Raw genomic sequence first — 15,357 nt, 5'->3', positions numbered from 1 at the left:
GGTATAAACGGAGGCGGCCATCTTACCTCACTGCCAGCGCTGCTGGAGACAAAGAAAGCTCAATTTCCGGGTCAGGGAGCCGCTGTACTGGTCTCAGGAGGTTTGGGCTTCTGAGATGCTAAAAGAAGCAGTGACGTCTCTGTTTAGCGACCCCGGAACACTTGCTTCTCCTCGCTCTAAAATAGCCTAATCGTCTAACAAAGAGCCTACTCATTCGCTGTACGGCACAGATTTAAACATGGCCGCCCCCCGCAAAAGGTTGTCACACGGGCGCGGCCATCATACCTGTCATTAAAATTCAGAAACCCAGAATCCTGTTCACTGGAAGGTTGCCAGGTGGTGCCCGACAGCCTCAAAGACGCGATTGAGTCTGCGCACGGCCACTCGGGATGGGAAGAGCTGGTACCGTGGAGAGGCGGCGTGGTACGGCAGTCAGTTTCAGGTTACGGGCGCGGATGCGGGGAAAATGGGAAAGGTCAGTGTGAGAAACCGTCAAAATTCAGGACCTGTGCAGGATGGTCAGAAGACTACGGTGGCCCGACTGGGTCAGTCATGGGTGCCCGTAAGGGTCAGAGACTGAGGAGACTGAAGGGTTAAGTGATTGGGTGTCTGAGCCTCTTAAGGGAGGGAGTCATTGTAAGCGTCTGTGAAGAAGATGGATTGGGAGTATGTGGGAATCAATAAACGAGGGTTCTTGGTTGACAGAGTGCGTGGGGGTCAGTTTACAGTCGTCTTCAGGGGTCTGAGGCCAAGTGTGTTTCTTCGAAGACTGATTTGAACGGCGTTAGGGGTCAATGATTGGAGGTTCTAAGTTCTGTTTGGGTACCTGGAACTGGTGATTGTGGAAACTATGAGGTTCAGTTCTGAAGGTCGTCAGAGAGGATCAATGTTTGGAGAAATGCTTTAGGCCATCAGTGATGGAGACTTCCTTTAGATCATCGATGGAGGTATGTGAGGGTATTAGTGACTGGACTTTTGTGGATCAGGGAATGGGGAATAGAGGGATCAGTGTGTGTGGGGGGAGTGTCAGTGATTGGGACTGTCAGTAATTGTAAGGGGAGGTGGGACAGTGGGAGTCAGCGATTGATCCCCAGTCATTGGGATATCATTGGAGATCAGTGTGGGTTTGTCATCAGGGATCTGTGTAATTCACCGTTCGGCAATCAGAATGAATCAGTGTGTTTTGTAGTCACTGACTAGTGGTTTTTGATGATCATATTTGGACATTCTGGGATACCTGTGACCCCTGGGGGTTGTGGATTGAAGACACCAGGTGTGTCTGTGATTAGGAAGCTTAATGGGGGTTGGTGTTGAGGCTTGCAAAATGCAGAGGCTGGGGATGGGAGAGTCAAGGATTTGAGGCTGCAACCCTGCACAGTGGGAACACACTTCACACATGTGACATGCCTCAGCTGATAAGCAGCCAGTTCCGTTCAGTTCCTTAGGGCCAAAGCCGACCTCAAAACTCATTTTAAATCCTCCCTCTCTGAGAGTTCCCTGGCAGTCCAGTGGTTAGGACTCTGAGCTTTCACTGCTGAAGGCTGGGGTTCAATCCCTGGTAGGGGAACTAAGATCCTGCAAGCAGTGGGGAGCAGCCAAAAAAAAAAAGAAATCTCCCTTTTTTATTGTTCCCCATGTTAATGAAAGTGCTTTGAAAGGATCAAGTGTTAAACTTCTCTAAAGTAACGTGTTGTTAAAGATGTGGCTTCTGTTGCTCTTGCCAAGGATTTAATGCATATTTCTCCTAATGTTTCCTTTAAGGTTGTTTCTGGAAAATGTAATATGTCCATCTATGATAGCATCCCAAGAGTGAGCCTGATTTCTGGAAATCTATTCTGACTCCATGGCGACTAGGATGGATGTAAATTTGCCAGTGGTTAGAAAACAAAGAGTTTAGTGAGTAAGTATCTAAACTGATATTGCAAAAGGTTTTGCTGAAGGAGCAAACCTTGAGAGCATTTGGAAAATACTTTTATCTAGGCTTAACTTAAAAATGTTCTCACCACACACACACACACACACAAAGAAAGAAAGAAAGAAAAAAAAGGTAATTATGTGAGGTGATGGAGTTGTTAACTAACCCTATTGTAGTAATCATCTTGCAATGTATACATGTATCAAATCAGGGCATTGTACACCTTAAATTTATACAATGTTATATGTCAATTATATCTCTATAAGGCTAGGGAGAAAAAGATGAATTATGGAAGGAAAAAAAAACTGGATCTGGAAGTTACTGTATTCTAAGAATTTTTTTGCCTCTTTCTGTGTTTTTTAGGCATGGCACATTTGACCTCCATGAATCTCTGCCTTATAAAAATCCTGGTAGAACAATTCAATAAATGTAAAACCACAATTACAACCACAAAAACAGAAAGTTAAAGCTACTTTTAGAAACTGTTCTTCATTGAAATTAAAGCCAAACTAACTGATTAAGATGGACTGAGACGAAATTATAAATGAAATGGAAATAAGATTTTGACCATTAGCTTAATAAAAGGGTGAAATGCCGAAACAGTATTTTAATTATTTTTATAAATATTGCATTCAATCCTTATGTAGTCTTTAGACAAAACACAATGAGTATATCATCTTAAGAAACAAAGGAAGTTGAGAGTTGTCAGGTAACATCTTTCAGAAGCCATACCTGTCAAGCTTTCATTTTTAGAGCAGACAGTCCCTGTTTTTTGCCTGCACAGAACCAAAGACAGGTAGTTGCTGTGATGCAGAACACATATGCATGGGTAAGGAGTTAGAGCGTTTTCTTTTTCTTGCAGCTCTTTTCCTTCATTGCCTACACTGTGCTCAGTGCCAGGTTTGGGAGCAAATACTTTTTTTAAGCTTTTAACATAAACCTTTTATTGAGATTTAAGATGCATATAAAAATATACATACAGCTCAATGAATTGTCACAAAGGGAACACCCCTCGGTGTTCATATCAGAAAACAATGTTCTAGCACCCTGAAAGTCCCATGATACCCTCTCCCAGTTACTACCCTGCCATGGGGAACCATTCTCCCAATTCTAACATCACAGATTAATTTTGTCTGTTTTTGAACTCTAATTAAATGGAATATTCATACCTAATGGGGTGGCAGTAAGTGGCTCTATGTGAAAATTTTTTTTAAGTTTGAATCCAGATTGTTTTATTTATGCAACAAACGTTTTTCCAGATCATTTCCAGGCATAGCACACAGACAGTCAAGTATTCTTATGTTAAGTATTCTTATGTACAGCTCAGTGAATTTCTACATTGCAGAGAACTGTGTAAATATAACCTAGACCAAGATATACATCATTTCTAGCACCCTGAAGCCTTCCTTATCAATCAATACCCACTGCCACCCCTGGGTCTAATTCAATGGATTAGTTTTGCCTGTTTTTGAACTTGAATTAAATGGAATCATAGAAAATAATCTGAAGCCAAAACATTCATACAATGTGGAAGTTTTGTCTGAAATTCTGAAACCAGACACACACCAGGACAAAATTCTGGCTTGGCCATTGGAGATTGTCTGTTTTTTGTTACTCCCTCTGGAATCCAAAAACATGAACATTTAGGTGGACCCTGAGGTTTTAGGTGGATTTGGAGTCAGGATCCTATTAATGAAGTTGACAGGTTAAGGCTGGTTCTTCTTTGTAGGTGATTTGGAGGGGGACCTCAGAGCCCCCTTGTCAAAATCTCTTAGCCTTTGGAGATTGACCATTGGCTGCAGACACTTGAATAAAGCAGCTTGAAAAAGAGCCTGTAGGGAATTCTCTGTCAGTCCAGTGGTTAGGACTCAGCACTTTCACTGCCATGGCCCAGGTTGGATTCCTGGTCAGGGAAATAAGATCCCACAAGCTAAGGGGCACAGCCAAAAAAAGAAAAAAAAAGTAATTAAAAAAAGAAAAGAGCCTTTATAGGGGTTGCCTGCCTGCCATTTGATAGTAAGTTGCAGACATGATGGCCTTTTACCCCTAATGTGAATCTCCTGAGTACAAGAACATTCTTATATGACCACAATATAATTATCAAAAGCAGGAAAGTTAATATTGAAACAGTATTATTATTAAAATAGTGTTATTATTGTTATTGTGGTAGTGTCAAGTGGAAAAACAAAAACAAAAACAAAAAAATACACAACATAAGAGCTATGAGTTGAGATTTATTCAGTGTCTTACTGAGAACTATAGCCCAGGAGACAACCTCTCACATAGCTCTGAGGAATTGCTCTGAAGAGGCAGGGGAGAATCCAGTATATATGTGATTTTTTTTTTTTCTGGTCTGGGAAATATATGTAGTCAAGTATAAAAAGATTACTGCTAATTACGAAGAACAGATATCTCAAGTTAATGATTTTAGCTCTTTTCTATGTATGGAAAATGGGAGAATCTGGGGTCATTGAAATTCTTCATTAGGTATGCATCTTAACTACCTAGGTGCCCTCTATCCAAAGCACAGAGTGCCTCCTGTTCTTTTCCATCATCAGTTTCCCTCAGGGCACAGCAGCGGCACACTGTTGGCACTGCAGTGGCTAATGACTTGATACTTGTAGAACTGGAATGGTGAGCAATGTTTTTTGTTTACAGCAATCTCATCCTCAGACCTTATTTAGATTTAACTGTCCCAATAATGTCCTTTATAACAATTATTTTTTTCTGGTCCAGGAATCTAATCCAGGATTACATGCTACACTTAGTTGTCATGTCTCTTTAGACTCCTTTAATTTGGAATGTTTTCTCAGTCACTTTTTGCCTCTTTTGACCTTGATATTTTGAGGAGTACAACCCAGTTATTTTTATAGGATGTCCTTCAATCGAGTTTTTCTGATTTTCCTTATGTAATATGTACATTTCTGATTGCTATTGGAGTGATGGTGTGTCCTCAATGTCCCATATCAGGAGATGTGTGATGTTGGTTTGTCATATTGCTGGTAATGTTAACTTTGATCATTGGGTTAAGGTTATCCACTGTAACCTTATATAACCTTATGTCCACTATAAAGTTATGTTAATAAGTATCTTACGGGGGCATTTTTTGAGTCCATGTAAATAACTTCAAACTTTCATTCACTAGAATTAGTATTATCTTTTAATGATTCTTGCCTGAATCAATTACTACTATTATGGTTGCCAAATGATGATTTTCTAATTGCATCATTCCCTTACATTGATTAGTTGGAGCTTTCCCTTATCTCCCATGTATTTATCAGTATAAATATAGTAGTGTGTCCTAGTTACATATTAAACAGGAACTACACACTAGAAACTTACAAGCTGTTTACAGTGTTGAGTCAGATCATGAGCCAGAGCTCAAACCTTCTAAATCTCAAAGAAAACATCTTGGGAGATTGACTAGTTTACAGAGAGAGAGTTGTCAGATCGTGTGACAAATGACCCACATAGACAGGAAACCTCTAGGGTCCCACTCTGGCCAGATTGATTTCTAAAATGCTGTCACAATGAGGGATTTGGGAACTAGAGAAGGAAAAGAAATGGACTGTCAGAAATGTAGTAGAACTGTCAAAACCTGATAAAATGGCCCATACATATTGTAAAACCTAAGTCATGAGTTTGTTGATTCTGTGACAGTAGATCATATTGTATTTTTTAAAAATCAAGATGCAAAAGGTCAGATGAGATTATGTGGGATAGTTTCTTCAATTGAGTTATACCAAACTGTGGATAGTTTTCTGTGGTTTTATTTTCTGTCTTGATTAAACATTTAGTTGAAGAAGTTAGAAAATATATATGTGAAAAGTGGTAGGAATCAATAGATACAAAAGGAGAAATTGATGAGTTAAAAAAGCAAAAAGGGAAACTGATAATCTGATGTTTTAAAAAATCAAAAATGTAGATTAAACACTAGCAAACCTTGTCAAAAGGAAATTAACAGATATACAAATAGTGCAAAAAAGGAGAATAACCATATCATCAAGAAATATTTTTGTAAAACTTTACATTAATATATTTCAAAGCTGGGATGCAAAGAATGATTTTCTAGGACTGTATGGATATACAAAACTTCCATACAAAGGGAAGGAAAACTAAAAGCTGTGAAAATTTGAAATACTCCAAAAGGTACCTGTACACCACCGCCTGCCATTCCCTATTTCTCTTCTCAAAAAAGAAAGACGAGGCTTAGGTAGTTCAGTTGGTGATTTCTTCTAGAGACTTGAAGTAGCTTCCAAATAACTTACAATTCTTCAAATAGTTAAACTCTCCCAGGGACTTTATAAAGGAGGAGAGTGCTACCACCTGTGTTTATAAAGTTATCATTGTTGCTGTCAACAAAAAATTAGTCAGTTGATCTAAGAAAGAAATGGAAAATTTTATTAGAGCCAAATTTGAGGACTTTAGCCTGGGAAGTGCATCTCAGAAAGCTCTGAGAACTGTTCTGCCTGTTAGAAGTCAAGGCACAGTTATATAAATGTTTTGAGACAGAGGGCTGTATAGTAAATGATATTATTGACAGTTTACACAATGCAAATCTAAGTGGCCCCTTACAAGATCAAGAAGGAATGTTATCTTTTAAGGAGCTGTCTTGTTGATCCTAGGAGAATGTTGCTTTTTTGGTTGAGCAGGTATTTCTGGTCAATGCATAATGCAGATACACAATACACAGTAGCAGAGAGAGGAAGCCAAAGGGCAGAGAAAAAATTTTATGTTTAAATTTTTCCTTGACATTAAATATGAATTTTATTTCACATTGCATTGATTGCAAAACTAGAAAAGGTGGCATTCCATGAGAAAACTGTAGACCAACTTTGTGAATATATATGCAAAATCTTTTTAAAAAATTAACAATGTATTCAAATAATAATGCATTCTGAGTGAGAGGAAATTTATTCTAAAGATGTAAGGAAAGTTCAGTATTATTTAAAGAACATATTAATGAATTTCACCATTTTAGTATGTCAAAGGAGAAATAACCTATAGTCATCTCATAGATGATAAAAAAGTATTTAATAAAGTTCAACATCTCTTCTGGATTTTTAAAACAATAGTAAGACCATTTGAATAATTTTTTTTTCTTTGTTTCCCAACCAGGGATCAACCCCGTACCCTCTGCAGTGTAAGCACACAGTCCTAACTACTGGACTGCCAGGGAATTCCCCATTTGAATACTTTCATAACATGATTAAGATCTCCTTAATCTCAAACTGAAAGTCAGTATCAGTTTTCTTGGCAGAACACTAAGCATTCCCATTCAAGTTTGCAGCCTGTCTCAATTGTGACTTTACCTTTTTCTAGAGTGCTAAAAACCAAACTTGGGTCTGCTTGCCCACTGCACAGCAAAGTCAGTCTAATGACACTGGGTTGTGATGAAGGAAAGTATAGCATTTATTGCAGGCACCAAGTAAGGAGAACGGACAGCTGGGCAGCTTGTGCTCAAAAGACCCAAACTCCCTAATGGCTTTTAGGGAAAGGTTTTTAAAGGCAACATTTGGGGTTAGGGCTGCAGTTTGTGGACTTTCTTCTGATTGGTTGGTGGTGAGGTAAGAGGGTCTAGGGGCTTGTGGTCAGCACATAGTCACCATCCTCCACCTGAGCGAAGGGGGGGTCTTAGTTTCCGCAGGACAACTCAAAAGTATGCATCCAGTTGGTATGTATATCTCTGGGGAGTAACTAGGATTGCTTAAATTGCTTTTCCTTTGTTTCTGTGTTCTATCACCTCTCTAATTAGTTCCTGCTTGAGCCTGTCTTTGGAACTCAGGGAAGGCCTTGGAGACTAAAAGCCTTTTTCTACAAACATAAATGGGTGATACAGAGGGCCTATTTGTACCAGGGAGGGCCCCGCAGGGTCCTGCTCAGTTTCAACCCCAACTTTTCTTTGATACTTCTCAATCCTGAGGGGAACAGGGGCAGGACAAGAAGGGAATAGAATTTTGGATAGAGGGGTTAATCGTAAACTCAGCAGGGGAACTTGGTTTCAGGGGGGACTTGGTTTCACTAGTGGGTGCAGTTCATCAGGGAATGAGATAAAAGGTATAAAATATTGGAAAAAGAGAAGAAAAAACTAAGTTTTTGTGGATGATATAATTATATACCCGACCTCCACCCCCCCCCCCAAAAAAAAAAGCTGAAGAGGATTAACTCTAAAACCATTACAGATATTAAGAAAGTTCAGTGAGGTGGCTGGTTTAAAGTGAATATAGGAAAATAGATGGCTGACTTTTCTATTTCAGTCAGTAATTCAGTGGATGAAAATATGCCATTTAGAAGAGCAACCAAAACCACAATTAACTACCTAGTGATGAATATGGAAACAGAATTGGAGTACCTTTATGGAGCAAAGTATAAAACTATTTTGAGATGTAAGGGAAGTTTTGAATAAATGGAGAAGCCTTGATCTTGGATTGAAAGGCTCATTTTTCAAAATCTCAGCATTTTCTTATATGGACAAATTCAATGTAGTGTCAAGCAAGCTCTAAGAAGGGTTGTTTTTGTTTTTTAATTATTACAGAATAATCCTACATTTTGTACCAAAAAATGAAACATTTGAGAATAGCCAGGATATTTCTGAAAAATAAGTGATGAGAGGCAACCTGCCAGGCAAAGTTTTTAAACGTGTCATGCAGCTTTGGGAGATAAAGGCTGTGACCCAAGAGGAAGAGTAAGTTGAAGGAAGAGCTATTGAGTTCACTTTTGTGAGTGGCAAGGAGAGATCCATGATCCATCTGGTTTTAAATTTGTGCCTGATGTTGGTATCTATATAGTAACATATGGCTTTTGAGTTCAAATGTCAGGTCTGGTAATAAGGATGTGCAAGTCACAATCGTGTAGGGAAGGAGATGGTATCGCTGCAGGTGACTGCCATGCTGCTGTTGGGGACTGACAGCATGGGAAGATAATGATTGGCTTCCTCTTCTACTACATTATCTGGTGGAATTATCCAAATTATCCCCCCGCCTCATAAATAATTTGCTTTTTAATGAAAAAAAATTTACTTTGTTGCCAAAGGAAATTGAAAAGGAAATTCTCCATAGTTTCACTGTATGCACCCAATTACTGTTTCCTATCCTTTTTATTTTAGTCTGTGTGACATTGTGATTTATAATAAGAAATATGTATTTGGTCTTCAGTGTCATTTCTGGCACAGAACTCCTAAAACCTTTGGGATTTCCTGAGTGATAAGAGGGATAAAAGTGTCTTTTGTTATTCACAACTCTGCCCCTTTCAACCACTCCTGGGTTTGGGGTTTGTTTGTTTGTTTGCTTTTTTCTCAGTTCCCTGACCAGGGATTGAACCCGGGCCCTTGGCAGTAAAAACCCAGAATCCTAACCACTAGGCAACCAGGGAACTCCCATGGATTTTGTTAAAAGAGGTAACTTTTGGAAAGCCCCTAAGGATGGGCTTTTTTAAATTATCATTTATCATTCCTGTTTTCACAGATGGGGCCAACGAGGCCCAGTGAGCTGAACTGTCTGAACTAGATCCTTTCAGTCAGTTAAAGGAATCACTTGGCTTCAGACTTCTGTCTGAATAACTCTCAGGCTCAAGGTCTTTCCAGAAGTTCCCCCTGCCCCAAACCTGGAGCACATTCATCACTCAGATGTGTCTACTGCCCAGTCCTCTGCAGGCTTCTTCCTCTTAGGCCTCAAAGAGTATTTGGGGAGAGACTGATGACTTGTACCATGCGGTCTGCTTATCTTCAGGTTTCCTGAGCACCCTGTACGCCTTTGGGTCCCACCACCTTGCTGGACAGCAGGGCTCTCCTTCGGGCCACATCTACAGAAGACCCTGTCAACAGCTGCAGCTGAGGGTGAGTTACTGTTTTTTGTTTTTTTTTTTTAATTTGTAATTATTTATTTATTTATTTTTTTGCCATGCCATGCAACATGTGGGATCTTAGTTCCCCAACCAGGGATCAAACCCATGCCCCCTGTATTGGAAGTGCAGAGTCTTAACCACTGGACCACCAGGGAAGTCCCAGAGGGTGAGTTACTGTTGAGAGATAGAGCTGTGAGGGCCAATCAAGCCAGGTAAAAGACCCTCTGGTCCAGGAGAGGGGAATTTGGGACAGAAGTTCCCTTTGAAAGGAGTCACCTAGGGTCCAGACCTCTTGCCAGAGCAAAGATTCCTACATAATAGGAAATAGTATCATCCCTGAGCCAGAAGCTTAGCAAGACTCAAACTGGTGTCTCTCCTTCCAGGGACCCTCCATGGCTACCTGGTGGGAGAAGGATTGGCCCCAAGATTCAGAGAGACAGACAGAAGTGAAGGGGGAGGCAGGGAAGGCCAGGTGTGATAGGCATGTTCTCTCAGGGGAAGGAGACATTGGTCCAGCCCAGTGCATTCTGCCATCTCATACTGTGGCTTGTGGCCAACCCACTCCCTTATTCTTTCTGGCCCTTTCTGGACTCTTAGCTGCACAGCCATGGAGACCAGGCTGAGGCTGAGTAGCCAAGTCCGGGAAATGAGGGAGGGAGTGTATTCTTTTAGAGGAGGAAGTAATGGCCCAAAACTAGATTAACTGTCCCAGGCCTTTCCTGCCAGCTTAATTCCTAATGAAGAGTTCAGTTCTCTCAGAGAACCCCCTTTCCCTTTTCACATCCTCCTGTGACTTCTCTCATGATGCAAAAAGGCAGTGGGAAAATGAATGAAATATATTAATAATGAAATACGTATGTGTTACAGTTACAGATTAGAGTAAGAAATATCTTGGCACCCAAATCGAACCACTAATAATATTTTATTGTATTTCATACCAAAAGTTTTTCTACACATATATTTCTTAAATAACACGGTGGTGATTTTTTTTTTTAATTTGAGATGTAACTTGCATAGAGAAGAGACTGAGCAATGGGCTTATTGCGTTTCGGAAAAAAAGGTTTTTTCTTTACTGAGGTATAATTTACACATAATAAATGAACCCATTCTAACCGTACAGTTTGATAAGTTTTGACAAATTATTCACCCATGTAATCACCACACGATCAGGATGTGGAACATTTCCATCACCCAGAAAGCTCCCTTATAACCCCTCCCTGTGTATCTTTTGTTAAGGAACATCCTGTTCACAAGATATAGCAAATTTGTCTCAGTGGTATTAAGATGAACTACTTAGATTCCTGTCTCTTCTACAGAAGAAATATAAAGTGATTTTCTTGAATGTGAAATGCAGATACTTTTTTGCTTAAATAATATTAAGTTATACCTGTAAGTCAAAAAAGCAGTTAAAAAAAAAAGGTATGATCTACTTGTTTCAATTTCATTTATATGAAGTTCAGAAACAGGCAATCCTGACCTAAGTGATGGCTTTGAGCAGGCACTACTTGGGAGAAGTAGGGGAAGTCTTTGAGGAGCCGGAAATATTCTCTGTCATGATCTGGGCGAGTGGGTACATGAGGGTGCATATAGGGAAAAATTCATGAAACTACACGGTGTTCTCTATCTTCACAGGCCGCAGATCTTTTTCCAAGAACAACACAAAATGATTGAGTACCAGGTAAGTGTGACATTAACAAGCCTACTTTCAGGACTCCCCTGGTGGTCCAGTGGTTAAGACTCCATGCTTCCAACGCAGGGGGTGTGGGTTCAGTTCCTGATAGGGAATCTAAGATCCCACATGCTGCACAGCTCGGCCAAAAAACAAACAAAATGATTCCCTTCTTGGGGAAGCTTTTCCAGAAAAAAAAAATATGCATTTAAACCACATATGCTTCGTCATTGGTTGGGTTCTCAGGAAAACAGACTTGGGGGTGGAAATTTGCATACAGGTTTACTAGGGAAGCTCTTGGAACACCTGTAAGTCAGTGAAGGAAGCAAGGTGGGCAGAGGCAGTTGTTGAACAGAGGCATCAGCTGATCTTATAAGATGCTCTGGAGCTGGAATGGTCGTCAGTGTTGTCCTGAATGGAGGCAAGGAGGCCTTTGTATTTTGAAATCAACCAGTCATTAGTTGTAGGCTGCCCCAGGGAGGGGACATAACCTTGGGTGGGGTCTCTCCCTTTGGCCAAGGGAAATTCCCAAAAGGTTTCAAGCCTGCAACAGCAGCTATCTCCTAGCAGCTGGGAGAAGTACCTCTGTACTGCAGGGAGATTTGGGTGGAACACCACAGCCTCTCTGTACACATAGACACAATGGCCAGATACTTATTATACATACTACTCTACCCTTTTTCCCCAATTAAAATATCCTAGAGATTGTACCATAGTAATACTTAGAACCATGCTTTTTTTTTTTAATAACATACATAATGCTCCATCATATGAATGGAATATTTAACCCATCCACCATATTATGGACATTTTGGTAGTTTCCAAATTCGATATTTTAAGCGATAATGCAAGGAACATTCTTTGTTGGAATACAGGTGTACAAGGAGAGAGTCCAGTGAGAGTCATTAACTGTTGACTTCCTGGTAGCCCAGCAAAAAGGCCAACACAGCCCACAACTTACATTGGCCATAAGGAAGAAGCATATTGTTATTTCCAAGAGAAAACTAGCTTTTCAGGGCACTTCTTTTTAAAGAAATGTCTTAGACACTGATGTTCCTGTGGGTTTGAACCTTCTGTGGGGACTCTGAGGGTGGTTTTATCTACTTTTAGTTCGATGCTAGTGAGTCTGCAAGTGACTCCCTCGTCCATACCTAAGCCCAGGCCTCCGCTAAGAGCTTCAGACCCCTTTGCTGAACATCTGCACCTGGCTGCTCCAGAGCACTTTAGATTTAATGTGTACAAAGTTGAACTCTTGATCTCTGTCTCCTCTTTCTTATTCTCATCTCAGGACATGGTACCATCCCACCAGGACCCTGAGATTGACCCTTGACTTCTCCCCACCTTCCACCTCTTACATGCAGTCACCAAGTCTTGTTGATTTTACAGTCTTAGGGTTTCTTCTATCTCTCTCCTCTTCATTCCTGTGTTTGGTGAAAATGGCATGGCCTTTTAGGTGCACAATTACATCTTTTCTACTTTGTTCTGTTCTATTCCCTCCCATTCTGTCTCATCCTGTCCCATCCCACTCCACCCCACCCTGGAAGTACTGACCCAGAGCCTGTCAGTGAGCCAGGCCCTGTGCTCTGTGATGAAGCCTGATGGCTGCTCACCTGCTGCCACAGTATGTTGTTCTGGCATCAGAGAGGGTGTCTAGTTGGCACTTCCCCTGTGCCACAGCCTTTGTGTGGATCTTAGGGTCTCATATGCCAGCTTCCATGGCCTCCACCCTGGTTTTGGTCCTGCCTTCAGATCCATCTACCTGGGCTACTGCTCAGGTGCCAGTATTGCAGGAAAAAGAGTGGGGCACGAGAGGATAGTCACACCCCAGGTCTCAGGCAAGTCTCTGGGATGGCTGCCAAGTGTAGGTTCTTGGCTTCATGTAGGAAAGAATTCAAGAGCGAGCCATAGTAAAGTGAAAGAAGGTTTATTCAGGGAAGACACACTCCACTGACAGTGTGGGCCATCTCAGAAGGTGAGACGTGCCAGGGTACATATGAGGTTGTCAGTTTTTATAGAGGTGGGTAATCTCATAGGCTAATGAGTGGGAGAATTATTCCAACTGTTTTGGGGAAGGGGCAGGGATTTCCAGGAATTGGACTGCCGCCCACTTTTTGGCCTTTTATGGTCAGCCTCGGAACTGTCCCGGTGCCTATGGGTGTGTCATTTAGCTGGCTGATGTGTTACAGTGCGGTATACTGAGGCTCAAGGTCTAGTGGAAGTCAGTCGTCTGCCATCTCAGACCTAGTTGGTTCTAACCAGTTTATGTTATGTCCTCAATGGCAGTCATTCCTTTAAAGGTTGTGCCCTGCCCGCTTCCTGTCTCACCACTGTAAGACCCAGCATTCTTCAAGGAGACCTACAGCCTTCTGAGAGTGGAGAGTGGCTGCTCTCAGCCCCTTCACCTCTGTGGGGCCCTATCAATGCTTCTTTCCTCCGGCCACTCCCGGAGGTAGTGTGCTGGTGCCACTGGCACTGTGTGGTACACTAGGGCTCTCCACCCCACTGACACCAAGGCACAGACCCTGGGCATCTCCCCCACCTTTTTTTGTCCTTTAAAATTGTTGTTTTCCCTTTCTTAACAGAGTAAAACATTTTTTACAATTTTTATTTATTTATTTATTTGGCTGCATCGGATCTTAGTTGGGCATGCAGGATCTTTTGTTGCGGCACACAGGCTCTTTGCAGCATGCGGGCTTCTCTCTAGTTATGGTGCAGGCTCAGTAGTTGTGGTATGTGGGCTCTCTAGTTGTGACATGTGGGCTCTCTAGTTGTGGCATGCCAGCTCTAGAGCACTCAGGCTCAGTAGTTGAGGCCACAGGCTTAGTTGCCCCACAGCATGTGGGATCTTAGTTCCCTGACCAGAGATCGAACTTGCGTCCCCTGCATTGGAAGGCAGATTCTTAACCACTGGACCACCAGGGAGGACCCAAATCCCAGATTTTAAAATATTGATTTACAATCTTTTTCTACTTAAAATCGTTACCTTTATATTGTGCTGTCATATGCCAGGCACACTTTATAAAGGCTTTACACATATTAACTAATTTAAACCTCATAATATTATAACTAAGAGACACACACTATTATTATCTCCATTTAACAGATGAGAAAACTGAGGCACAGAGAGGTTAAATAGCTTTCCCAGGGTCACACATTTAGCAGCTGAGCCTGTATTTGAACTCAAGCAGTCCTGCCCCAAAGTCCATGCTTTTAACTGATCTGCTCCATTGCCTGTCATATCCATCAGTCAGCAATCCACAAAATCACCCTTACTTCTGACAGCAATTGTAAGTTTGGACATTCCCAAGACCACCCTCAGGTTTAATAATCCACTAGAAAGACTCACAGAATGTTATATTCACAGGTAGGCTTCATTACAGCAGATGTATACACATTAAAATCAGCCAAGAAAAGAGAAGCTTGGGGCAGAGTCCAGGAGAGTTCCACACACAGGACTTCCATGTGTCCTCTCCCAGTGGAGTGTGGACAGTATGAAATCTTCCCAGCAACCACGTGTGATGGTACAGAGTATTGCCAACCCGGGGAGCTCACCTAAGCCTTGGTATCCAGTGTTTTCTTTGGGGATTGGTCAAGTAGACATGATTGACTGCTTACCTCAGTTTCCAGCCCCTCTGGAGGCTGAGCTGATTGGTGCCTGTGAGCCAAAGCTTCTCCCAGAAATCATGTTGTTGGGCTATGTGCTGTGGCCCAAGGCCCTTAAGTAAACAGACACTCTTATCTAGGAGGATGTTCCGGGAGCTAGAGGTTAACTCCCAGAAGCTGAAGGCAAAGGTCAGACCTCTTCTCGGGCAAGGTTAAATTCTCTCCTATACAGTCACTTGAAGATATATCTTAAGTACTAAAGAAAAAACTGTTTCCTCTACTCACAGGAGTAGAGGAAGTTTTTTTCCCAACACCAAACAATTCTCTA

At 41.4% G+C, this 15,357-nt stretch overlaps 1 protein-coding gene across 5 annotated transcripts in view; it reads left to right on the top strand.

Moving 5' to 3' along the window:
• Nucleotides 1-345: 345 nt before the first annotated feature.
• Nucleotides 346-15,357, top strand: part of ZNF793 (zinc finger protein 793) — a 32,279-nt gene continuing 17,267 nt past the window's right edge. For 2 of the 5 annotated variants that reach the window (XM_057712528.1, XM_057712524.1), the window contains exons 1-4: nt 365-475; nt 1,762-1,900; nt 9,643-9,749; nt 11,390-11,435. In XM_057712528.1, the coding sequence (XP_057568511.1) occupies nt 11,421-11,435 (15 nt within the window). In that variant the 5' untranslated portion in view covers nt 365-475; nt 1,762-1,900; nt 9,643-9,749; nt 11,390-11,420. Of the gene's footprint in view, nt 546-1,761; nt 1,901-9,642; nt 9,750-11,389; nt 11,436-15,357 lie in introns of all 5 variants that reach the window. The other 3 variants (XM_057712526.1, XM_057712525.1, XM_057712527.1) reach the window with 3 other exon arrangements.

The sequence above is a fragment of the Hippopotamus amphibius genome, chromosome 16, assembly GCF_030028045.1.
Source record: "Hippopotamus amphibius kiboko isolate mHipAmp2 chromosome 16, mHipAmp2.hap2, whole genome shotgun sequence".
Classification (NCBI taxonomy): domain Eukaryota; kingdom Metazoa; phylum Chordata; class Mammalia; order Artiodactyla; family Hippopotamidae; genus Hippopotamus; species Hippopotamus amphibius.
Note: the sequence above shows the minus strand (reverse complement) of the source record. Positions and strands in the feature narration are given on the sequence as shown.